The sequence below is a fragment of the Syngnathus scovelli genome, chromosome 1 (genome assembly GCF_024217435.2).
Source record: "Syngnathus scovelli strain Florida chromosome 1, RoL_Ssco_1.2, whole genome shotgun sequence".
NCBI lineage: Eukaryota > Metazoa > Chordata > Actinopteri > Syngnathiformes > Syngnathidae > Syngnathus > Syngnathus scovelli.
In genome coordinates, this window is record NC_090847.1 from 17018077 (window position 1) to 17045036 (window position 26960).

A 26960-nucleotide genomic window follows, 5' to 3' on the forward strand; every position below is an offset into this window, starting at 1 on the left:
AATCTCTCCAAAGGCTATGAGTTCATGTTTCTATACCTGTGGTGAATATATTGAGCAGCAGAAGAAGGAGAGCACTACATTGAATGACTGATGAATGAATTGATGAGTGAAAAGACCATAATTCTATTGCAGTTTTAGGGTCACTGGTAGGATGGAACCTATCCCAGCAGAGGAAGGAGCAAGGTAAATCCTGGACTCGTTGCCCATGACAGGGCACAAATTATTGCTCGCGCTAACACCTACGAGAGCAGTTTAGCCTTCAGTCAACCCAATGTTTTAAGAATGTGGGAGGAAGCTGACATTAAAAGATTACCATTCAGCAAATCAATCAATCAATCAATCAATCAATCAATCAATCAATCAATCAATCAATCAATAGGTTCAATTCCAAATTTGTTCTTGAATAATTTTAGGGTGGATGTTACTGTAGCTTCATAGCAGGAATCACTTTATTTTTATTTTGCAGACTATCTTGCAAATTCTTAATGATTACTTCAATAATGAATTGATTGATACCTATGCCCATTGCTTCGTGTATAAGGACAAACAATATCCAAACGGAGTTGAAGTGAACAGCAGACACACTTGAAATAGTCCTCATGGGACCGGTCAAAGCTGTCTTTATCCTCAACCCCCCTCCCTTTTTTCCCCCATAAGAAACTGGCCCACTATTTAGAGCACAGGCGTCAAACTCAAGACCCTGGGGCCAGACGCGGCCGGCCACATCTTTTAATGTGGCCCACAAAAGCAAATGATGCACATCAAATTTGTGTTTGTTGCTAATATAGCAAAATTGCCAATGGTCTTCTCTTTCTATAACACTAGCAATTGCAAGCAGATTTCATTTCAAATAAAATGAAGAATAGTTTAAGTAGTACAACAATATTTTATTTTATTTGTTATTTTATTTTATTATCCCAGTCCAGCCCTGGCAGACACGCGTGCAGAGCTGCCACAACCTGAGGGCTAAAAGGGGTGTGCTGAGATGAAAAGCCACGGACCTTGAGGGGCAATGAAAAAAGTTAAGGGAGTACAAACACTCTGACAGGTCCAGAGAGGAGCCTCTCCTCTGCTGTGCCTGCCCCAAACAAAAGGCGGAGAAGGTCTGTGACCCTCACATGGAGACCCTCTGATGACCTAGCACAGGCAGGAAACAGGAAGTGTGACCCCTGACCTCTTTGCGGGGGGAGGGATCCTGTTACACAGGAGCATGTGACTGCGCCCAGTGACAACAAGCTCAGGATGTCAGAAACTTCAGCACGAAGAACTCAGCTGTTCATATCTTCATATGCCATCCATCCATCCATTTTCTGAACCGCTTAGTCCCCACGGGGGTCGCGGGCGTGCTGGAGCCTATCCCAGCCGTCATCGGGCAGTAGGCGGGGGACACCCTGAATCATATGCCTCTTGGCAAAAACACAAAAAAGGAAGAAACACAGTAATAATGGACCAAGACCAAAAAAAAAAAAAAAAAAAAAAACACTGCACTGAGGTGGGCAGCAACCTTGTGCCACATAAAGTGAAACAACTGACATTCAAGTCACATGTATGACCATGTGATGTCACGCCATGTTGACGTCAATTGCTCGAGATAACTTAGTGAAGGTAAAAAGTCGAGATGTCTTGGTTTTTAAGTGGCTAATGTGTTTTTCTTACGTCCATTCTTAGCTAAATCATGACAAATGATGCAAAGCAGAAACAAGGACAACACGATGACTGAGCATGCCCGCCACACGGTAAGCAAGACAGTAAAGAAATAGGGAAGTAAAAAGAAGAGAAGATCAAGGGAAGCAAAGGGAAGAAAGGCAAGGGGGGGGGGGGGTATGGAAGTCTGAGGAGAAATGGGCGGCAGTGGCAGAAGGGATGCTTGGGCCTCATTAGCAGGCAGACTAATTGGGAGGAAAAGTGCCCTCACATGCTCTGTCTGACCTCCCAGCCAGCAGGGGAGAGGGCTGCTTTGGGACTATGTGGACGGACGTCTGGGGGGCAGTGGGAGGGTTATCTGCTTGTTAGATTCCTCAAGTTAAAGAACCAGAACTTCACACAACACCTCCAATCTCAAAGCTAGCATGAAGCCCAAAGCCACCTGAAAGGATAACATGCGTGTGGCGCTTTGACGACTGTGCCTGCATAAATGCCCCTTAGCTCCTCAGAGGTTTACACCAGGTGTCACACTTCATTTAAAAAACCCTCATGGCTTATCGCCCGCTCACAAATCTAGCAGAATAACAAGCCTCCGCCGCTTCAAGAGTAAACGTACTTCAAGCCACATAAAACCTAGGAGGGCAAGAGGACGAAGGCCCCGAGGGGGTTTGTTGAATAACGCTTGGTAAATAACATCAAACAGAAATCTTTGACTCGAGGAAGCATAATGGCTAAGTGAGCAAGTGTACGTTTACAAAACAGCAGGCCATGTCTGACACCCTTGGTGTCTATTAGTCTGGTTGCAAGAACACTTGATAAGAGAAAGCTAACGAATGCTCGCACTCTTACGAATCGGCTGCAATTATGCAGATGGAATGTGTGTGTCACATAATTTATGGTGTTATGCTCAAACCATCTGGTTTTATGTCACAGGCATATGTGAAAAGTATTGGTTATAATTATAGGAGCATGCGTGTTTAAAAAAAAAAAAGTACATAGTACATGTACATGTTCAGTGTGTGTGTGTGTGTGTGTGTGTGTGTATTCCATACGAGTTTGCATAATGTGTCACGCACATACTGGCCGTCCAGGCTCTGGTGCCTCTGAGGAAGTGAGACTGTGTGATGGAATTTTTGGCACTCGGGATCTGGTTTATTTTCCACCCTGGATTCCAATTCTACCTGCTGGACTTTCCCAGGTTCTGGCTTCAATTAGCTTGGGAAGCTGGAAAGAGAGGAGGGGATCTTGGGCTTTAGAGGGAAGGACGAGGTGGGAAGGGAGGGAGGCGCGACAGAACTGGAGTCTGTCACACACAAGTCAGCACAGCTGGAGTGTTGGAAAGAGGGCCAAAGAGCCAGTAGAGATAAAGAACGCTCCAACTTGTAAAACACTTAAGGCAGAATTCAAAGATGAGTTAATCTGCTAATGAGAAAGCAATTGCCATGAATTAATGGAATGTTGCCAAAATAGCATCCTTACAAAGACTTCTTTCATATCCATTGTGTTGCTAATGTACCTCTCTAAAGAGTGTCACATTGCCAAGTTGAGTTTGTCAGAAGAAGTCCCAAGAGGTCTGACCCTCTAAATTGCAAATTCATCCAACAAATGAGTGGGAAACGCTCTGTAATCAAAGACCAATCACATAATTGCTCTGTTTTGCCAGTAGCTCAACCATCTCCTGTGAGATTAGTTGTTGGGAGCAGAAACTCGATACTCTGGGAAGTTCAACAGATGTGGAGCAAAAAAAAAAGCTCATCTCTGAAGAACAAGAAGACATCATCTAAATAATATGCTCTGCTCTCACTTGAAGGCCCTCGTCACTGCACGAGAGCTGTCCGGGCCACTTTTCACAACAGACACACATCGCACGCAGTGGAGGAGATGTGTCGCCTTGACGTACACTTGACTGCGTCAGCTTTGACATACTCCAAACTGCACAGACGGGACCTCACACAGTGACAAAAATGTGCCACGGCTCCTCAAAGTCTTGTGTTGCTTCAACAATTTGTGAGGGTAAAACAGCAGACAAAAGCAAATTTCTCTCAATCCATTCAGCGTTACCACATCATGTTAACCTTGGATGCGGCTCAGCCATGATTAGCAGTGTTAAGCGTGAGAAAAGATATATTTGGATTTCTTTTGTTTTCCTTTGGGTTCCCCAACCAGATAGCCTCTGTGACGATAGATACTCAGATCAATGCTGACAATGTGAGAAACGACACATTTCCGCTGCATACTTGCATTTCTCACGGTTTCCGTCATAGTGCACTTGGAGCAGAGAAGAGGAAGAAAAAAAAATTGGACATTCCCAGTGCAGCCTGACAATTGAAGATGTGTTTAAAAAAGGTTATTGGAGGTTTTTGAAACAGCACATCTGAAGTCTGAACACATACAGTCCATACAGAGAAATTAGACAAAGTGATTATCAACTACTTATCACCAAATACGGCCTTATTTTTGAAGAGATTGGATTGTTTGGACAGTGTTGTCATCTAAAATAATTTGGTTGCTTTCCACTGTGCAATATTGCTTGGCTCAGTTCAGCTTGGGATAGACAGTTAGTTTTCCCGCTTCAAAATAGAAGACCGTGAAAACCACAGCGCTTTCAATGTGTCAGTTGGAATAAGACGTTAACAAACAACAATGGAAGAGAATAAGAGTCTCGTATATTTACGTCTCGACATGTAGCGGTCGGCCGAATTTAATTTCAGAGCAGCAAGAAAGCAGCAAAATTTAGTCTTTGGAGCATAATACTGCAATGGCACAGCAACAAAGAAAGCTAACTTTAGAATGTGTGTTTATTTTTCTCATTTTTAGCGGTGTGTATTTGAGTCATTTTTAGCTGAGCGACCAGAAGTGGTTTGGAAATATGACTCACCAGGTAGGCCACAAATAGATCCGAGGTGAGCAGATGGTATGTTGCAAGGGTTTTAGTTAAACTAAAACAAAAAGTGAAAAGGTATTTTTGCGAACAAAATAAAATAGAAACAAAAATGCTTTAAAAAATAAAAAACTGAAACTACAGTACATTTTTCATCCTAGTCAATTAATTTAGTACAGTTGGGGTTAATTTCAAATGTAATTTGTAAAAAAATTAAAAAATATATTATTTTTTTCTCAATTGCTTTGGTGCATTTGTCGGATCAAAACTGAATTTCTCAAAACGACTTGTTCAATCTTCATCACTTGTGCACACTGAAAAAGCACTTTCTCATTTCTTTCAACAAGTTTCAAATAATGTCCTGCATCCAGACAAATGATTATGTACAATTCTCTGTTGTTTCCTTAATAGCAACAGCAGCAACAATAGCACGAAGGTGTAACTTTTAATTTAGAGTAATTGTCATCATTTTTTCATTGTAATGTAATTGTCATCATTAATTGCCATGGGCAGTTTGGCGTTGTAGTTGATCGGGGAAACTTGAAGGCTTCCAATTTGGCATTCGAGGTATATCAAAGTCATAAGGAAGAAACACCACCAGATTTAAGTTTGACACCTGAGACTCACTGCCCACTCACCTTTGTGTAAAAAGCAATCGTTATTGTCATTGATGTCAGCGGGCTTCTAATTGTCTTTATCTGGCAAGCACTAACTGCTGTGTAAACACTCTCTGGTGCTGACCAAATGGTGACACCTCTGATGGACCGATTTATTTGGAATGCGGTGTCAAAACGGCAAATTATTGACTTTCTTGTTTACGCCAATTCAATTAGAAAAGCACAAGACAAATATTTGTGAGCCGTGCTTTGAATGTGAAGCACACGTTCAAACAGGGCAACCTGAGATTGATGTAGTGCCGTGTGGAATCAACACGGCACGCCTCTGGTCCACGTCCAGGGACATTTAAACATGCTATTTGTGTTGTTGGCATGCTGCAAAAACAGGAGCAGATGAAAGTCTTTATGTGAGAGTTGTAGCCTTTTTCTTCTCCTATCGGATGCTTATTTAGTCCTTTTGCATGAGCCCAAAGCCAAGTGGCGCTGAGGTGGAGACCTTGTAAAACTGCTTTTAACTGAACAAGGCCACTTTCTCCAAAGGATGTTTACAACACAGCGACTCCGAGCACTTTGCTTGGTAAAATAACAGAAGTGGGCAATTTATCAAATGAAACTCATCACCACTCAATAATAATAATAATAAAAGGCATTTAGTCAAACGAGTGGAGACAGCACGAGCACGAACATTCTGTTGCACCATGACTGTTTTGACTTTGGATTCCCCACAGTTGTTTTCCGCACCACCTCGTCACCTTGTTTTTTGGCTGCAAGTCACTGTCACACCACAAACTGCAGGATTATCTGATAAGATTATCGGTACTAGAATCAGGGCCAACCTACGATTGTCGAGAGGGGAGATTTGGGGCTAAATTGGGGCCGATTATCCAGCTATGGGACGATTACGTGAACTGAGCAGCACCTGCACGCTTGTGCAAAGTTAAAAACTCCAACCGCAGAGAAGTTGAAAAATAAACTGCCGCAATTTATTTTGGGAGAAATTTGGGAATCCGATCCGTGCAGTGTCTCACATTTGTTGGTAGATGGCTTTGTCATGGTCGAGTGGGGCACGGACAGCAGTGGTTCATGAGCATGAGACAGAACAACCCCCTCATAGCTGGCTGATTTTAACAGGGCTGTAAAAAAGTGGGTGAAAAGTGAGACACGTTGCATATTATGTAACCGAGCTACACTGAAAGGCTGTGCTTAAAAAAACATTTCATTTAGACATGATAAGATTCCCTCATTCTCACCAAATTATCAAATTAGATTGCATTACTGTACTTTACAGAGCGTTCCTGTCATTTTTGTGTACCGCAGGATAATGATCATTTCGTACGTGAAAATTTGTCTTGACAGCTTGGTCGTGAATGTTTTGGCAGCCCATGAAATCTGCAATTAGTTTTTCATCAGATGTTCTTCCCTGATTTATAACTCAAGAAGAGTACGAGAAGCAGATACGAGCGTTCAAGGTGGACAAAAATATCAAGCAATTATTTACAGAACTAAAGCAGACTCACGCGCACACCTAGTACACTGCACTGCAATTATCATTCATACAATAATGAACATATTATTTATTAATTAGTGTACCTAATTAAATGGACAATGAGTGTGTGATGTTGATGACAAGGACAACATAATGTTCATGTTTTGACTTTTGACTTGTGCCATCAAAAGTTGTCACTACAAGTCACTTGCAGATATATTTGGTAATGTTTTTGCACAGCAAGCCCTTCCTGATGCAACCCACCTTTTTTTTTTTTTATCTGATTTTCAGACGAGCAGTGGCTGCTATTCGGGCTCTGGCCAGTGGCCAAGAATCAAATCTACACCTTCTGCACAAAAGGCAGCAGCAGTGAGAAAATGATTACACATTGATGGGCAAAACTAAGCCTTCTGTTTACAAAACAAAACTCCTATTGCCCTAACAGATTCACGAATGATAAAAAGGGAGTGAACAAACTTCCAAGCATGATGTTAAAAGCCTGACTTTCCAGCAAGACTAAGCATGAGGTAATGCCGAAAAAGAAAATTACAGTCGGAAACCACAAGCCTCTGTATTTTTTCTTGAGCGTCCGCCTTGTCAGAGGAGCTGAGAGGCTCGGCAGCTGCTCTTTGGATCTTTCAGGTTGTTTAAAGCCGAGAGACGCATTGTAATCCACCAAGACAGGCCTAAAGCGCCCGCAGACTCTCTGCACACACACACACACACACACACACACACACACACACACACACACACACACACACACACACACACACACACACACACACACATCCTTGTTAACCTCCCTCTGCAGGACCCAACTTACTTTACCGAGTTCTGGGGTCCACCCTTTCTAGTGGTCCAAGAACTATGAAAAAAATCAGGCAAGTCCCAAAAAAAATCTTGTTACTAAAAATCACTTTCAATAAACACAATTTGAAACTTTTTTTTTCATGTCAGTTTTTCAGTCATATCTGGGGCCTGTTTCTAACATTCCGGCTTTGCGGGGTCCACCTTTACACACATGAGATTTTTAGTCAGTTATGGGGATCGCTTTTAATATTTCAACCTTAAGAGGTCTACCTATACACACATTATTTTTTTAGCCAGTTATGGAGCTTGCTGTTAAGATTTAAGACTTGTTAGGTCTGCCTTTATAAAGAGGATCTATCAAGTTCAACCCCAACCCTAATCTAACCCAAACATGCATTTGTGTGGACTTAATCATTTGAGAAAACCTAAAAGTTTTGTTAGTGTTATTAATACTTTCATCTGGCTAAATATACTAGATATACATTGAAATGTGCATTCTAAAATACATTCTGAAGTCTTTATTCAGATTCTGGTCCATTTTCCTTGGTCACAGTCTTAATATTCTTCAATTTGTTCAGTCATATTGGTACATTTTAAAATATTTAAATTCTGCATTTTAGCTAACTATAAAGTACACAGGATTTACAAGTAATAATTGTCTTGAGTCAAAATTTTAAATGGACACATTACAAATGTAGCCAATGAATAAAGGAACTTATTTAATCTAACATTTACGAACAGGAGAAGTGGAGCATAAAAAAAATCACAAACAAATAGTGAACAAATGGTGAAACAGGACCAGCCATGTGTTTCTATCTCTGTTAAGGGAAGCTGTTTCACTCATATTTTCTCCTCATGGTGGTTATTCTCTTTTTGACAAAGTACTTAACAGCTCGGTGCTTGTGGTTCTGCAGCAATGCATCTCTCGCAGTCAAGCTTACCAGGAACCTGATTTGTCAATATATACTTCCTTGAATGTTTATTTACTGCAGCACATTCCTCTGGGGTCCAGCTTCTTTTCACAACTTTTCCGTTACCTAAGGGCATAGGAAGAGCACTTTTTAGTTTACAACTTAATTAGAACAAAATTGCATAAAGAATACATTCACTTTATGTACAATTATCCGACAATATAATTCAAATGAGATATTTTATAACGTCAACTATCTTTGTCAACAGTGATGAGCCTACAATAGACATAAGTAAATCAGTTAATATCTGAGATATTAATCCGGTCATTTAAGTTGCTAGGTGGTCTTCAGTGTCAGCTGTTTTGATATTAACAAAATTAAAAATAGATGCACAAAAGGGTAACATTAGAATGCCCCCAGTTTTGGTGGTGGGGGAAAGAGGTCTCTCATTTTCTTGACTACTTTTAAGCAGTTTTGCATTTGACCAGAATGTCACTGCTGGTAGATGAAGCAATTCCTGGACCCTACAGAGGTTGCACAGGCAGTCAAACTCCACCATGGCAGCACATTGGGATGCACCATTTCTCTGACAAAACCATTAAGAACAGATACAAGTTGTTGCAAAATCAGGGAAAATAAAAAATAAAAATCAGAGAAAAACCTTTTTCAGACAGTGTTTTACATGTATGGGGAATTTGCTTTGATAACGTGCTACACATGGACAAACAAAGATGATAAAAGTAAATTTGGAAATATATTGTGTGTAAAAAATTAAATGCAAGCTGTATAAGAATGGTATCTGCCTTGGTGTGACAATGTGTGAATTTGCATATTCACTAATAGGTTAATCTAGAGCAATTTTTCTTTCTCTCTTTTGAGGTAAATGTGTCATATATACATTACCCCTATTTAAAAATAGATGTAAACAAACATCTCACATATAATCAAGGTTAGCAATGACCTGTAACTCACATGAGAAAGGATGGGTCAATTTTCATTTTATGACAAAATTCAAAAGTTTAGACCTTACATGTCTAAGAAAAAAAGTCAAGTGGTGTTTAATATATCTTGCTTGGGTCATCTAAATCTTAGTAAGCAGCATATGTGAGGATAATTAGATACTGATACAGTAGTAACAATTGGGCAATTTAAAAGCAACTGTGATAAAGTTATATATTGAAAAGGATTACTCTAAACTCACCTCCCTTTTTGGCAGACTTTTCATTACTTGGGCCACGAGATGCGGAGGTACAAGAGGTCACTTCTATCACTTCTGGGATCAGCCCATCTGAAATGATGATTTTTAAGTACAGAAAAAAACCACAGTATAGCAATATTCTAAAACAAAAATTAACTGCACCTGTATAAGAATGCTTGGTCAAATTTAATATACTCTTGTTTTGAGCAGATTGATTTGCAGAGGTACAGAGCAGTCCTTTTGGGAATCATTGTCAGTATCATCACTGTCTGAGTAGTCCACTTTGAGAAACTCCTTTGATAATTGATAGCTCTATGGAGGGAATTAAAAGAAATGTGTTGTTAGTTTCTGCAAGCTACTCTTATATGCTGTATTAATATAAAGACTAGAATTTCTTTGCTCAAAATAATTAAAATTTCTGTCCAATATCTTAACTGGTAGACGACCGGTGCTGTACACATCCTCTGAAATATGCCAAAACCTTATATCACAGGAAATTTTACATATAAAACATGGAAAAGGCTCCAAAATTTACAACAAAGAAGCCACAAGAAACCATATTTCAGAAATCTGTTATGTGTGTGTGAATGATTGGCTTGGTTGGAATAACCATGACAACCTTAGATCCATACGGAGGGCCCCACAAGTAGCCATCAGAAATCTGTCATGTGTGTGTGAATGATTGGCTTGGTTGGACACCCATGGGCGCATGTTTCAACAATCCATCTATAGGTGTGTGTGCCACTGGTTCGTTTGGGCTCTATGAGGAGAACCACTAAAACCGTGTGATCCAATGGTTGGTTGGCTGAATGCTGTTTAAGGTACCTTCTGACTAAAGAACAGCTTTCCAACTAAAAGCTGTAAACTAAGAGAACAAGAAAAGGTCTACAAAGTTTATTTCTTACAACAAAGTCGCACTGAATGTTACCTGTTGGCTGGCATCTTGTTTGATGTTATCATCAGGGTCAGAGTCCTGCCAAGTTCTGGCTGGTTCAGGCAGCGCACCATCAACAGGAGCCTGAGAGCCTGTCACCTGGAATTAAAACCACAAATAACTTACCAACATCATACAGACACCACAAATGACAGACTCAAGACCTGTATAGTTAAATCATGTGAAGTTAGTCCCCAAAACCAAACAAGCTTTTCTAACTAAAGTGTTCCAGTCAGTTCTGGATGTCTAATCAGGTCCTATAACAGCATCTTTACGGATGTAGTGGAGCATCCTTCAGCATGACACTTTAGCCGTTTAGCTGTTGAGGATGTGTGGAACTATAGCTGTAATATAATCAGCCTCCATAATGTCCATAACCAAAATATGATCTAAAAACATGAGACAACCTTCGATCCATACGGAGGGCCCCACAAGTAGCCATCAGAAATCTGTTATTATGTGAGTGTGAATGATTGGCTTGGTTGGAATAACCAAGACAACTTTAGATCCATACGGAGGGCCCCACAAGTAGCCACCACAAATCTGTTATGTGTGTGTGAATGATTGGCTTGGTTGGACACCCATGGGCGCATGTTTCAACAATCCATCTATAGGTGTGTGTGCCACTGGTTCGTTTGGGCTCTATGAGGAGAACCACTAAAACCGTGTGATCCAATGGTTGGCTGAATGCTGTTTAAGGTACCTTCTGACTAAAGAACAGCTTTCCAACTAAAAGCTGTAAACTAAGAGAACAAGAAAAGGTCTACAAAGTTTATTTCTTACAACAAAGTCTAACTGAATGTTACCTGTTGGCTGGCATCTTGTTTGATGTTATCATCAGGGTCAGAGTCCTGCCAAGTTCTGGCTGGTTCAGGCAGAGCACCGTCAACAGGAGCCTGAGAGCCTGTCACCTGGAATTAAAACCACAAATAACTTACCAACATCATACAGACACCACAAATAACAGACTCAAGACCTGTATAGTTAAATCATGTGAAGTTAGTCCCCAAAACCAAACAAGCTTTTCTAACTAAAGTGTTCCAGTCAGACCTGATGTCTAATCAGGTCCTATAACAGCATCTTTATGGATGTAGTGGAGCATCCTTCAGCATGACACTTTAGCCGTTTAGCTGTTGAGGATGTGTGGAACTATAGCTGTAATATAATCAGCCTCCATAATGTCCATAACCAAAATATGATCTAAAAACATGAGGCAACCTTTGATCCATACGGAGGGCCCCACAAGTAGCCATCAGAAATCTGTTATTGTGTGTGTGTGAATGATTGGCTTGGTTGGAATAACCAAGACAACTTTAGATCCATACGGAGGGCCCCACAAGTAGCCATCAGAAATCTGTTATTATGTGTGTGTGAATGATTGGCTTGGTTGGAATAACCAAGACAACTTTCGATCCATGCGGAGGGCCCCACAAGTAGCCATCAGAAATCTTTTATGTGTGTGTGAATGATTGGCTTGGTTGGACACCCATGGGCGCATGTTTCAACAATCCATCTATAGGTGTGTGTGCCACTGGTTCGTTTGGGCTCTATGAGGAGAACCACTAAAACCGTGTGATCCAATGGTTGGCTGAATGCTGTTTAAGGTACCTTCTGACTAAAGAACAGCTTTCCAACTAAAAGCTGTAAACTAAGAGAACAAGAAAAGGTCTACAAAGTTTATTTCTTACAACAAAGTCTAACTGAATGTTACCTGTTGGCTGGCATCTTGTTTGATGTTATCATCAGGGTCAGAGTCCTGCCAAGTTCTGGCTGGTTCAGGCAGCGCACCGTCAACAGGAGCCTGAGAGCCTGTCACCTGGAATTAAAACCACAAATAACTTACCAACATCATACAGACACCACAAATGACAGACTCAAGATCTGTATAGTTAAATCATGTGAAGTTAGTCCCCAAAACCAAACAAGCTTTTCTAACTAAAGTGTTCCAGTCAGTTCTGGATGTCTAATCAGGTCGTATAACAGCATCTTTATGGATGTAGTGGAGCATCCTTGAGCATGACACTTTAGCCGTTTAACTGTTGAGGATGTGTGGAACTATAGCTGTAATATAATCAGCCTCCATAATGTCCATAACCAAAATATGATCTAAAAACATGAGACAACCTTCGATCCATACGGAGGGCCCCACAAGTAGCTATCAGAAATCTGTTATTATGTGTGTGTGAATGATTGGCTTGGTTGGAATAACCAAGACAACTTTAGATCCATACGGAGGGCCCCACAAGTAGCCATCAGAAATCTGTTATTATGTGTGTGTGAATGATTGGCTTGGTTGGAATAACCAAGACAACTTTCGATCCATACGGAGGGCCCCACAAGTAGCCATCAGAAATCTTTTATGTGTGTGTGAATGATTGGCTTGGTTGGACACCCATGGGCGCATGTTTCAAATATCCATCTATAGGTGTGTGTGCCACTGGTTCGTTTGGGCTCTATGAGGAGAACCACTAAAACCGTGTGATCCAATGGTTGGCTGAATGCTGTTTAAGGTACCTTCTGACTAAAGAACAGCTTTCCAACTAAAAGCTGTAAACTAAGAGAACAAGAAAAGGTCTACAAAGTTTATTTCTTACAACAAAGTCTAACTGAATGTTACCTGTTGGCTGGCATCTTGTTTGATGTTATTATCAGGGTCAGAGTCCTGCCAAGTTCTGGCTGGTTCAGGCAGCGCACCATCAACGGGAGCCTGAGAGCCTGTCACCTGGAATTAAAACCACAAATAACTTACCAACATCATACAGACACCACAAATGACAGACTCAAGACCTGTATAGTTAAATCATGTGAAGTTAGTCCCCAAAACCAAACAAGCTTTTCTAACTAAAGTGTTACAGTCAGTTCTGGATGTCTAATCAGGTCCTATAACAGCATCTTTATGGATGTAGTGGAGCATCCTTGAGCATGACACTTTAGCCGTTTAACTGTTGAGGATGTGTGGAACTATAGCTGTAATATAATCAGCCTCCATAATGTCCATAACCAAAATATGATCTAAAAACATGAGACAACCTTCGATCCATACGGAGGGCCCCACAAGTAGCTATCAGAAATCTGTTATTATGTGTGTGTGAATGATTGGCTTGGTTGGAATAACCAAGACAACTTTAGATCCATACGGAGGGCCCCACAAGTAGCCATCAGAAATCTGTTATTATGTGTGTGTGAATGATTGGCTTGGTTGGAATAACCAAGACAACTTTCGATCCATACGGAGGGCCCCACAAGTAGCCATCAGAAATCTGTTATGTGTGTGTGAATGATTGGCTTGGTTGGACACCCATGGGCGCATGTTTCAACAATCCTTCTATAGGTGTGTGTGCCACTGGTTCGTTTGGTCTCTATGAGGAGAACCACTAAAACCGTGTGATCCAATGGTTGGCTGAATGCTGTTTAATGTACCTTCTGACTAAAGAACAGCTTTCCAACTAAAAGCTGTAAACTAAGAGAACAAGAAAAGGTCTACAAAGTTTATTTCTTACAACAAAGTCTAACTGAATGTTACCTGTTGGCTGGCATCTTGTTTGATGTTATCATCAGGGTCAGAGTCCTGCCAAGTTCTGGCTGGTTCAGGCAGCGCACCGTCAACAGGAGCCTGAGAGCCTGTCACCTGGAATTAAAACCACAAATAACTTACCAACATCATACAGACACCACAAATGACAGACTCAAGACCTGTATAGTTAAATCATGTGAAGTTAGTCCCAAAACCAAACAAGCTTTTCTAACTAAAGTGTTACAGTCAGTTCTGGATGTCTAATCAGGTCCTATAACAGCATCTTTATGGATGTAGTGGAGCATCCTTGAGCATGACACTTTAGCCGTTTAACTGTTGAGGATGTGTGGAACTATAGCTGTAATATAATCAGCCTCTATAATGTCCATAACCAAAATATGATCTAAAAACATGAGACAACCTTCGATCAATACGGAGGGCCCCACAAGTAGCTGTCAGAAATCTGTTGTGTGTGTGAATGATTGGCTTGGTTGGAATAACCAAGACAACTTTCGATCCATACGGAGGGCCCCACAAGTAGCCATGAGAAATCTGTTATTATGTGTGTGTGAATGATTGGCTTGGTTGGAATAACCAAGACAACTTTCGATCCATACGGAGGGCCCCACAAGTAGCCATCAGAAATCTGTTATGTGTGTGTGAATGATTGGCTTGGTTGGACACCCATGGGCGCATGTTTCAAATATCCATGTAGAGGTGTGTGTGCCACTGGTTCGTTTGGGCTCTATGAGGAGAACCACTAAAACCGTGTGATCCAATGGTTGGCTGAATGCTGTTTAAGGTACCTTCTGACTAAAGAACAGCTTTCCAACTAAAAACTGTAAACTAAGAGAACAAGAAAAGGTCTACAAAGTTTATTTCTTACAACAAAGTCTAACTGAATGTTACCTGTTGGCTGGCATCTTGTTTGATGTTATCATCAGGGTCAGAGTCCTGCCAAGTTCTGGCTGGTTCAGGCAGAGCACCGTCAACAGGAGCCTGAGAGCCTGTCACCTGGAATTAAAACCACAAATAACTTACCAACATCATACAGACACCACAAATAACAGACTCAAGACCTGTATAGTTAAATCATGTGAAGTTAGTCCCCAAAACCAAACAAGCTTTTCTAACTAAAGTGTTCCAGTCAGACCTGATGTCTAATCAGGTCCTATAACAGCATCTTTATGGATGTAGTGGAGCATCCTTCAGCATGACACTTTAGCCGTTTAGCTGTTGAGGATGTGTGGAACTATAGCTGTAATATAATCAGCCTCCATAATGTCCATAACCAAAATATGATCTAAAAACATGAGGCAACCTTTGATCCATACGGAGGGCCCCACAAGTAGCCATCAGAAATCTGTTATTGTGTGTGTGTGAATGATTGGCTTGGTTGGAATAACCAAGACAACTTTAGATCCATACGGAGGGCCCCACAAGTAGCCATCAGAAATCTGTTATGTGTGTGTGAATGATTGGCTTGGTTGGACACCCATGGGCGCATGTTTCAAATATCCATGTAGAGGTGTGTGTGCCACTGGTTCGTTTGGGCTCTATGAGGAGAACCACTAAAACCGTGTGATCCAGTGGTTGGCTGAATGCTGTTTAAGGTACCTTCTGACTAAAGAACAGCTTTCCAACTAAAAACTGTAAACTAAGAGAACAAGAAAAGGTCTACAAAGTTTATTTCTTACAACAAAGTCTAACTGAATGTTACCTGTTGGCTGGCATCTTGTTTGATGTTATCATCAGGGTCAGAGTCCTGCCAAGTTCTGGCTGGTTCAGGCAGAGCACCGTCAACAGGAGCCTGAGAGCCTGTCACCTGGAATTAAAACCACAAATAACTTACCAACATCATACAGACACCACAAATAACAGACTCAAGACCTGTATAGTTAAATCATGTGAAGTTAGTCCCCAAAACCAAACAAGCTTTTCTAACTAAAGTGTTCCAGTCAGACCTGATGTCTAATCAGGTCCTATAACAGCATCTTTATGGATGTAGTGGAGCATCCTTCAGCATGACACTTTAGCCGTTTAGCTGTTGAGGATGTGTGGAACTATAGCTGTAATATAATCAGCCTCCATAATGTCCATAACCAAAATATGATCTAAAAACATGAGGCAACCTTTGATCCATACGGAGGGCCCCACAAGTAGCCATCAGAAATCTGTTATTGTGTGTGTGTGAATGATTGGCTTGGTTGGAATAACCAAGACAACTTTAGATCCATACGGAGGGCCCCACAAGTAGCCATCAGAAATCTGTTATGTGTGTGTGAATGATTGGCTTGGTTGGACACCCATGGGCGCATGTTTCAACAATCCTTCTATAGGTGTGTGTGCCACTGGTTCGTTTGGGATCTATGAGGAGAACCACTAAAACCGTGTGATCCAATGGTTGGCTGAATGCTGTTTAAGGTACCTTCTGACTAAAGAACAGCTTTCCAACTAAAAGCTGTAAACTAAGAGAACAAGAAAAGGTCTACAAAGTTTATTTCTTACAACAAAGTCTAACTGAATGTTACCTGTTGGCTGGCATCTTGTTTGATGTTATCATCAGGGTCAGAGTCCTGCCAAGTTCTGGCTGGTTCAGGCAGCGCACCGTCAACAGGAGCCTGAGAGCCTGTCACCTGGAATTAAAACCACAAATAACTTACCAACATCATACAGACACCACAAATGACAGACTCAAGACCTGTATAGTTAAATCATGTGAAGTTAGTCCCCAAAACCAAACAAGCTTTTCTAACTAAAGTGTTCCAGTCAGACCTGATGTCTAATCAGGTCCTATAACAGCATCTTTATGGATGTAGTGGAGCATCCTTCAGCATGACACTTTAGCCGTTTTGCTGTTGAGGATGTGTGGAACTATAGCTGTAATATAATCAGCCTCCATAATGTCCATAACCAAAATATGATCTAAAAACATGAGACAACTTTCGATCCATACGGAGGGCCCCACAAGTAGCCATCAGAAATCTGTTATTGTGTGTGTGTGAATGATTGGCTTGGTTGGAATAACCAAGACAACTTTAGATCCATACGGAGGGCCCCACAAGTAGCCATCAGAAATCTGTTGTGTGTGTGAATGATTGGCTTGGTTGGACACCCATGGGCGCATGTTTTAACAATCCTTCTATAGGTGTGTGTGCCACTGGTTCGTTTGGGCTCTATGAGGAGAACCACTAAAACCATGTGATCCAATGGTTGGCTGAATGCTGTTTAAGGTACCTTCTGACTAAAGAACAGCTTTCCAACTAAAAGCTGTAAACTAAGAGAACAAGGAAAGGTCTACAAAGTTTATTTCTTACAACAAAGTCTAACTGAATGTTACCTGTTGGCTGGCATCTTGTTTGATGTTATCATCAGGGCCAGAGTCCTGCCAAGTTCGGGCTGGTTCAGGCAGCGCACCGTCAACAGGAGCCTGAGAGCCTGTCACCTGGAATCAAAACCACAAATAACTTACCAACATCATACTGAGAGTAATTCAAATAAAAGAGACAAAAATCTTCCTTTTTTTAATAACAAATTAATATTCCAACTTGCATACTTGATCTTACTGACTTACTTTTTCACGCCATGGCCATTTAGAATCACCATAGTTGTAATTGATTTCAGTTCCCATTTCTATGTTTTTGATGGCAAAAAGGCACAAATGGGGCTCGTCATTTACTATTTTTTTCATGGTGCAGTTTGGAGACTTGTGGTTGTCATTCACTAATCTTCCAAGAGAGCCATCCTCTGTTGATGCATCAATACTAGGAAAGAAAAAACAGAAATCAAACATTTTGTATCATATAACTAGTTTTTTAGTAAAATAAAAGTTGGCTTACAGAAATAAAAACTTGCAACATTTCAAAAGAAAAGTTGAGAGGGAAACAATGTCTTTTTGAACGTCATAGCACTAAATAAAAAAAATTGTTAATGCCACAATCCTGATGTGTTATTGAAATATTGCTTCTGAGTGACTCACTAATTTAGGGTATTTTATTCCAGTCTCTTTCTAGAGTTCATAATTATTGTATAGAAAATATTTGGATATACATACCACCAGTAATGATTCTGCCATTCAAAGTCAAAGAGAAATGTACTCTCCTTTTCAGAGTACTTGCTTGTTTGGCAAAATATTTCTTTAAGATACACCTTTAACCAAATAATTGTGGTGTTATCTTACAATTTTAATACTAAGTTCTCGCTTAGAAACAGAAATACAACAACCAATCTGAATTTGATTGTTTTTTGTGTTGTTTTATAAAATAAATAAATATATACTTAATGGATAAATGGTCTAAAAATGAGTTTATTACCTTTTTGATCATCAATAAATCTTTCCACTAGTCCAGGTTTGTCCTTTGAGGATTAAATGTAAAAGGCTGCTTCATCAGCAGGCTTTTTTCTTGCTTTCCTTTTGGACATTTCTGGCTCTAAAAAATAATTCAAAACATGGCAGAGAGAACTTTAACAAGCACTCTATATTAATTTTAAAAGATTTGTAATCATCCACTGTATAAAGACTGAAGGAATAAGCCTGGCCTGAGAACTAACAGAACAAGAGTGATTAAAGAAAGAATATTTTTCAGAAAATACTGATATATTAATGAAAATGTTTGTCGGTTTGAAGCTGAGCTTTGTTACTTTTAACTAGTCACAGTTCCAACCAGGTGCTGCATCCAAAGAAAAGTTATTTCAATAGTTTTACCAGTATAACTCGTTATACTTTTCAGGAGCTACCAACTCGTTTTTATTATGTTTGTGTTTGAAAAGTGAACGTAGCATCCTGATTAGCGGTAGCTAATTAGCCAATAAGCTAGTTTCCGGATAGTTTTATTTGCGTCAGAATGCTTGTGTTATTTAAAGAAAGCATTCTTACATGATAGAAAACCACCGAGAAATACAGAAGACATGCAGATATATCATAACACTGAGCACACACGTGTTTGACGAGTTTTGAAGTGGTTTCGGCAATTACGGCCAGAGTCCGGTTCTGGGCTTAGCAATTATGAAACATTAGCACATCGAAATCATCCTGAATTCGTTCTATAACTCTGTCGTTCTCTTTTACACCATTGTTTTTAAAACCACTGCAAGCTAAGATGAATAACAAGTTAAAAAGCCGGACTGTCTGAGGGGAAAACGTTACGCCATCCGAGTGACAATATACCGAATCCGAAGCCATAATCATTGCATATAAACCCCTCGGGGTCTGGACAAAAAGCATTTCTACATCAGTTTCTTGTACTTAGTATTTACATGCAGTTGATTTACTCACCGTGTATGTTGTGTTTCGTTATGAGCAGCGTGTCTTCGTCGCGGAGCAGTCTCAGTCTGGCGGCGTCACACGTGGCGAAGTGACGTTAAGCTGATGGTTTTAGCCGCATTAAGCTAACACATGCAATACCTGCTGATTTAACTAATATGTAAACTGATGGTAAAGAATAAATTACTATTTATTTATACCTTTATTTTTATGTTTAGAACATGAAAAATGCACGAGATGCTGATTTAACTAATATGTAAACTGATGGTAAAGAATAAATTACTATTTATTTATACCTTTATTTTTATGTTTAGAACATGAAAAATGCACGAGACAGTTTTTAAAATAAGCCTAATAGAATGAGCGTATTTTTATAAAGCAAGTGTAATGAATATTAAATAACGTAGATAAATTGCAATTGTAATGCAGGAATTTTATGTTTACAGTATTATTTTAGCTGCTATGGTTACTAAAATAATAATTACCTGGTTTAAATCTACAGGAAATAGCATTTTATTTTCTTAATCAACACTCGGATCACGAGGTGCCCTGATTGGTTGAATCACACACACTTCCGGTAGTGTGTATACTTGCAGTACCACTTGCCATGGTCGGGGGGCCGCTACTGAGCACACACACTTCACACACACAATTCTCAACATTGCGACCATGAGGGGTAAGTGAAAAAAATTCGTGAGGCATGTTGTTAGAGCATTTCAAGCTGTTTTAGAGTGGTTTCCCGAGTGGGGTCCATGATTTTGGACCCCACAACGACACAGGGCCCCACTTTGTTGGTGGGCTCCCTGTCTTCGGACCCCCCATACTAATAAAAACAAGTACACACACACACACACACACACACACACACACACACACACACTTTAGGCAAATGCGTCTGTGTTTGTGGTGCTTTGGTGATTTAACATGTTGACAGCAACAAGTTCTGCCACCAGGAAGCAGGAAATTTAGCCACAGCCCCTGCAAGAACCATCTGCCTGCTAACTTTGAGCCTTAGTGCAAGCAGTTCTGGGTCCTGCCAGCCGCACTCCAAAAATTGGTTTCCACGGCGATGACAGTATGAAAAATAGGTCTCCAACCCTGAAAACAGCTGGGGCTTACAGTGCAAATAATTTTTAAACGTGAAAACATTCTTCTTCATCGCCCCGCGAGTGTCCTACACTGGCCGCACGATGTGTGTCTCAGGTGAGACACAAATGGTTTCGCAAGTTCTTGCTACTAACACTTATACAATCAACAAATGTTCGCTTGTCTCGGATGACCCCCGCAACACAGGCGTGTTGACATTGGCTCACAGGTAAGTGTACACACATTACCAAATTCCCGCATTACATTAAAAAAAAAAAAAAAAAAAAAAAAATCATAACACTCACCTGGTTGATGTGCTTGAGTTTGTCTATCATCTGACTGATGACAGGCTCGAGGGGCTTGTTGCTCCGGGATTCAGAACCCGACCGCTTCAGGCTGGGCCCCGAAAACCTGACAGGACAGCAATGCATTATGGAGTTGATTTTGAAATAATCGGCACATGGCACTGACATCACGGGGGGGGGCTGCAAGAGTGTAGAAAATGTATTAAGACTACTCAGTATAATTTTGTTTACTTTTGATGATTTTATTTACCAGCTCTATGTCATCCATCCATTATCTATAGTGCTTGTCCTCATTATAAAGTTGCGCTGGAACTAAGAGGTAGACAAACATCTCTTCACATTCACCACATTGGGGAATTTAGAGTTTGCAATAAATCTAACACACATGTTTCTGTAAGTCGGACTACTTGTAGAAAAGTCAGATAAGGGTGAACATGCAACTGCCATACAGGAACGCCAGAGTAGAGATTTAAGCCCCAAACCTCAGAACTGTGAGGCAGACGTGCAAAGCATTGGTCCAGTGTGCTGCATGCCATCAGTAAAATAATATCAAATCCATCGAAACAGCTTGAAGTTTAGTTTCAAGACATGAAAATGAGAGTGGTTATTAAATGTTTTCAGCGCAGAGGCACAGGAACACTTTTGTAGAAGTCACCTGTCGAGTAGCTACACTGAATCTTCTATGATAAAGAAGAAAAAGCTAAAACCTTAATAACAGCATTTGTTAAAACTACAGTAGAGAAAAAACACGTTATAGTTCTCTACATTACTAAAACTAGGACTTTACTACCACCTTGTGGAAATTATGTGAATGGTAGATTCTCTCTTTTGTTTTGTTTTAAATAGAGGGCAGAGGTCACGTAAATATACAATTTAACATGAACTGAGTGGCATTCATCTGCGTTTGTAGGTCAGTTACACAACAACATTATTTCAAATAATTAATGGGGAGGAGTCCTCTGTAGTCTCAAGTACAGAAATATTTCATTATTGGGCCACTGATGACAAAGAAAGGAGGAAATGTGGACCAATTAAGGCTTTGTGTGTGGACCACTTAAGAAAATAATTAGCTCTGGCGTCAAATTGTTGCCATCATGAAATCTCTGCTAACTGTAATTTTGGTAACATTTTAATGTTTTCACATCATTATTAGTGTAAACTAACCCTAACCTTGACGAAAAGTACGGTTTGAGGTAATACGTCTGCTGCTGTCACTAAGAAGATGGACTGGAAAGCATGAGGTAACTGTGTTCCCATATCGCCCTCTATCTCACACACACGCACACACACACGCGCGCACACACACACACACACACACACACGCACACACGCGCGCACGCACGCACACACACACACACACACACACACACACACACACACACACACACACACACACACACACACACACACACGTCACCTTCAATTTCCATTAATCTGATTTTTTTCTGTGGACTAATTCCAACTTTCCATTAAATTCAGAAGACGTTTTCCGTAATTATTTATTCTTCCTATTAAGCACGATCTCCACCCTTTCCGTTGCTAATTATCTCATTAATAATGAAACGAGATGTGGGATCCATTTAGCATAGGATCAGGGGAGGTGTGGGTTGAAGAGGGAGGAGGATTAGAAGAGCTCTGACTGATGGAAAGTAGGTTCATGCTCCTTGCAATAAATACCTGTAATCTTACCAAATGTAACATATTGTAGTAATATTGTTATCTATAACTGTTCTAATTCAGTTCTTTGATCAGATGATTTAACCTAAATTAAACTGGCTGATTCTCACCAGACGTGTAGCTGTTCCCTTCCGCATGACTTGAGGGCGCACACCCACCCAAGCTGACAGACATGGTCAGAGGTCACACTTTCCTGTTTTGTGGCTTCTGTTAATAATGCACTGCTGCTTTTCACCACATGCAATGTTGTATTGCACAATACATACAAGGTCCTGAAAGTAATTGGTTGACTTTCCCCACAATGCTGTAATTATTCATTTGATTTTTTTTTTTAATTCTCTTTCTGCCAATGTAAAATGTGGTTTGGGGTCTCTGCTTTTTGTTCATGAGTTAAGGTAAGATTGGATAGAACTTGAAAAGTAAATTGGCAGATTTGGTCAGGGACACGTGGTCGGACATATTAGTCTGCTTCCATGGCAACTAGGTTCTCAAAAAAGACTTTGCTGTCCAAGTACCCCCATCATTAAAATACAGTAGCCGCTACTGAGTAGAATAGTGGGCCTAAGTGTTCAACAAAAACGAGGTTGTTGCATATCCACATTGTGTATCATTGTGAATTACGCACAGTTTGAACAATAAAAATTAACTTTAATGTGCCACTTACACTGGCATATGCCAGGTTGCGAATGTTTGGTGGTGGTCTGAGGGGCGCACACTGGCAGTCATGCCTGCGTCAGCCTGCCTCTGTGGCTACCTACGTATTTTACCACCACCATCATGGAAATGCGTGAGCATATGAATAATGTACCCACTGTAAAGCGTGTGGTGGCTAAAAAAGCATTATATAAATCTGAAGTATTATTTTTTTATAACTTTGACATAGGAAGCTGTCCATAAATAATGACTTAATTAAAAGGTATTGCACATGAAAGTCAAAAGTGTACTTAAAATATATAATATAATATAAATATAAAATATTAAAGGATTTAACTTAACTGTTAACTGTACTTAGTGATTCTTTTACCAAACACTAGAGGGAGCCCACGTACCACACTTTGAGAATCCCATGTGGTAGACGAAAATGGATGAGTGATGCGGTTATGTAGAAAATAAACATTCAATAACAAACATAACTTCGTAGCAATATAAACACATGAGCCAGAATATAAATTCAGCTGCTCAATATAATTCAAGATTTGCATCGCACTTACAAGGTGAAATAAAGTCAGCTGAAACTATAAATGTAAATCAAGTTTGTCAGTAAGATGCAGTTCAGTTGATTTTTTTTTCTATTTCCATTATTTCCAACGGTTCTAGCAACAAATCAAACGACTAGAGGTTTAATATTGAGATTGTACAGATTGTTAACAGCCTGCGACTGAATAATGTTAGGATTCTATTGTAGACCAATGCTGTTACAATACATCACCTTGTGTGACCTGAACTAAAATAAGCACTGGTATCTTGTGGTTTTTCTGACCAACTCTTCCCATAGACATTAAAAAATGTTTAGACTCAACAAAGCATTTCCCCTTCCATCGTTTATCTCTCTCGTGTATGCAGGGGTGGATATGTACTCTTTGAGATCACACACACCACTCAAATCTATCAGGTATCAGCATGACGCTGTTTGATGTGCTGAAAAAAGTTCCTCCAGTGATTTTAGCTCAGAGTGGTATGGGGGAAACAAAAAAACCCCCACTATATTTAGCTTTAAGGTCACTGCTGAAGTAATGCAAACATCCAGCACTTGATTCTCCCAGGAGCCAATAATTTTTTTTTTTTTTTATAACCATGTGAGACAATTGGAAGATGATTCTATCTGGAATGGTTATGGAAGATGATCCAGCACAAATTGAGAAGGGAAAAAAGCACTTGTGTTTTTGCGCACACATGAAAATAGGAGGAGACACTGAGAATTGCTTGCTAGGAGGTATTGTAATCATTCCATCATTCACTCTCCTCTGCAACCTTCCTACACGTTCCTATCGCACCGTTCGGTCCAGCTTGTAATCATCCCCTCAGGACAACCCTGCCCCTCCACTAGCACCATGTCTCCTGAAATTCCCTATCTTTGAGGCAGACTCTCTCACTGCAGCTGCCCTCTGGAACAAGAGGTCAAAAAATTCACCCGGAGCACATTTCCTCTAAAACGTGCCAGTGCAAAGATTAAACTCTACAAAAAAATTCAAAAGGCAAGCAGTAAAATCTACAGTATGAGTTTGAGAGCCAAATTTAAAATGATGGTGTGAAGGGATGGACAGAAAGCAGGAAGTAATACGATATGGTGTTCAAGAGTAAGGGTGAAGTGGACCACCACATGACGTTGTACAGGAAACAAGAGATGAAGGAGAGAATATGGAAACAGGAATTAAGTGAATAATCAAGATGGTAAAAGCATGCCTGATACTGATAGTGTAGTGGAGCCAAAGTCAAGATTTACTCTCAACCTCACTCCCGTGAAGCTCATCAGCTCTAAGCAAACATAACCTCCAGATCACCTCTGATGATGTTTTACCAATTTTTTGTGTTCAGTCTCGCCATTGGGCTATTCATCATCTGGCTACTGCTGCTTTCCTGTCATTGGGTCTTATTCATGAAAGCTTAGGACATTTATGGGCAAATGTATGCAGAAATTCTCTTGATACTAAAAACTCTCACACTCCGCATTCACGCAAGTGCGTGTGTGAAGTTGATGAATGCCAATTATGTTTAACTGGCCGCCATTCCCGCCATTTGGTAATTAGAATACAGCTCCGCCCCTGAATTGCCAAGTAAACCATAGAAGGAGAATAATTGCCTACGCATGGTAGCACTGTGCTGACTGCGAGCATGATGCAAGCAAAGAAAGAGCGAGTGAGAAAGAGGAAGTCTACCGAGATCAACATTGAAATCATTTTAGCTGAAGTAAATCAATAGATAGAAAAATATTTTTCATTGCTTTTTACTGTGAAGTCAAGCAGTACATCAAATCCATTCTCTTAATCAAAAGGCTATCAAAACATGGACTACAGTTTAACCTAATGAGGACAAGCACTACAGAAGTCAATAAAATATTTTCAGTTTGGCCCACGTGATTTTTGTGCTCTTCCATTCAAAAAGACAAGCCGTCGACTTACCTGTCTGTCATTTCTTGCCCATTCCAGCAGAGAGAATGGTTTGCCGGAGCCGGCTCTCGGCTGCACAGAGACTCCCCGAGCCCACTGTAGAAGGAGCTGAATTCTCTCAGATTGGAAATGAACTCCCTGAAGAAGGTGAAGCAACAGAATGTTCATCACATGAGTAAACCAGAGAGCTGGCCAATGAGATGAGTCCCATGGGAGAGAGAAAGTAGCAATGTCTCTTCTTCTAATTGGCGTTAATTGAAGTAGTGTTGCACAGGCCAGTGGCCCCGAGGGGCATTGTTACTGCATCACTTACGTGGGGAAAAAGAAACTGGCTGAAATCAGTACAATGTTGTTTTGGCACACAAACAAACTTTTCATCTGAAGCTTGTGGTCTGCTCACCTGCGGAGGCCCCCTAAGGTCTCATCGGGATCTGAGGCTTGAGTTTTGCGGGCCACAGAAGCAGGGGGATGCCTGAAAGGCGGGGACACGACAGAGCGGGTGGACCGCTGCTGAGATTGTCCACACATGCTGCTCACCTGCAGAAGAGAGGGTGAATGAGAGTGAGTGCATCCAGCTCCCGCAAGTAAGCGTATTTATTGTCACTGCATGTAGCAAGGATGCCACTGCGGGCACTGTCAGCGCTCCATCTGCTGAGCTCCTCTGCAAATTGTCATCTGTTTAGGTGTGTTTATTTTGAGAAGAGAAGAAAGTGGGAATTTGCATAACAAACATGTCATTGTATCATCCGCCAGCCATTCACGCCCTGTTTGAGTTTGTCATTCCGATATTCCAAAATGTGCGGCAATAAAATAAGGCCCCTCGTTTGCCTCGCTCCCTAAATAAATGCCATTGTGTTTCCACATGGGATGTACGTAACAATAATAAACTCACTCTGTCTCCCAGAGATAATGCACTCGGCACACGTTTTGCAGGTGCTATAAACATGCAAATTGTTGTTAATGTTTAGCTGCTGGTTTGAAGATTTGCTGGTGGTTTAATTTCCCCAGGGGATACTGGCCTGCGCTTAATTTTGCCATCTAGCATTTAACAGCTAATTGTGTCTCGCTCTTCTTAAACTGAAGAGACGGCTGCTGCAGCAGCACATTACTGATGAAGACTGTTGGGTCGGTCGACGGCTGACATCTATATTCTGAATATGGCGGCGCGGACCCTCGGGCTCGTTCACCTGCTCCATAATAGACTTTGACCCCATGACATGAGGATGACCTAATGTAAACAGAAAAAACACACACACACACACACACACACACACAAAGGGGAATGAGATGCTCTAAAAAAAAAAAAACAATCACACAACATGAAGAGCAACATAAAGTTTCAGGTTAAAAGTATCAAATTGGACATAACCCTCCGTCATTGGCAATATTTTGTAGATGTGTGCTTCAATTTGTTCTTGATTAATGCAGGGGGTCGGAGAATGGTCCACCCCAATTCCCGCTGGTCAATCCATAACAACGTATGTAGTTTTAATTTGGTATACAGTTGTTTTACTTTTAAATGTA

The 26960-nt window shown here is 40.6% G+C and overlaps 2 protein-coding genes across 4 annotated transcripts in view; both read right to left on the reverse strand.

Annotated features, from left to right (window-relative positions):
- The window catches only part of gpc3 (glypican 3), a 99409-nt gene that overhangs the window by 23670 nt on the left and 48779 nt on the right, over nt 1-26960 (reverse strand). The window contains exons 4-7 of one of the 2 annotated variants that reach the window (XM_049737362.2): nt 25837-25973; nt 25449-25574; nt 20653-20758; nt 6299-7334 (exon numbers count right to left, since the gene is read on the reverse strand). In XM_049737362.2, the coding sequence (XP_049593319.1) occupies nt 7059-7334; nt 20653-20758; nt 25449-25574; nt 25837-25973 (645 nt within the window). In that variant the 3' untranslated portion in view covers nt 6299-7058. Of the gene's footprint in view, nt 1-6298; nt 7335-20652; nt 20759-25448; nt 25575-25836; nt 25974-26960 lie in introns of those variants that run through there. The other variant, XM_049737355.2, reaches the window with a different exon arrangement.
- LOC125979292 (protein starmaker-like) lies at nt 7945-20134 on the reverse strand. Of its 2 annotated transcripts, XM_068651003.1 has the most exons (15): nt 19274-20134; nt 18312-18428; nt 17573-17762; nt 17339-17443; nt 16530-16634; nt 15719-15823; nt 14908-15012; nt 14008-14112; nt 13102-13206; nt 12196-12300; nt 11291-11395; nt 10479-10583; nt 9713-9862; nt 9554-9640; nt 8485-8938 (listed from the first exon to the last, which is right to left on the reverse strand). In XM_068651003.1, the coding sequence occupies exons 3-13, from the start codon at nt 17687-17689 to the stop codon at nt 9737-9739; spliced, it is 1188 nt and encodes a 395-aa protein (XP_068507104.1). In that variant the 5' UTR covers nt 17690-17762; nt 18312-18428; nt 19274-20134; the 3' UTR covers nt 8485-8938; nt 9554-9640; nt 9713-9736. The 2 variants fall into 2 exon arrangements, with proteins under 2 accessions (XP_068507103.1, XP_068507104.1); XM_068651002.1 differs by lacking the exons at nt 8485-8938; nt 18312-18428; nt 19274-20134 and adding an exon at nt 7945-8478 and having other exon boundaries at nt 17573-18287.

Coding starts and splice junctions, on each gene's coding strand:
- LOC125979292 (XM_068651002.1), bottom strand. CDS start 17,791: ATGTTTGATTTCTGTTTTTTCTTTCCTAGTATTGATGCATCAACAGAG. Junction 14,113..14,907: donor AACAAGATGCCAGCCAACAG/GTAACATTCAGT, acceptor TTTTAATTCCAG/GTGACAGGCTCTCAGGCTCC. Junction 9,863..10,478: donor AACAAGATGCCAGCCAACAG/GTAACATTCAGT, acceptor TTCCCTCCATAG/AGCTATCAATTATCAAAGGA.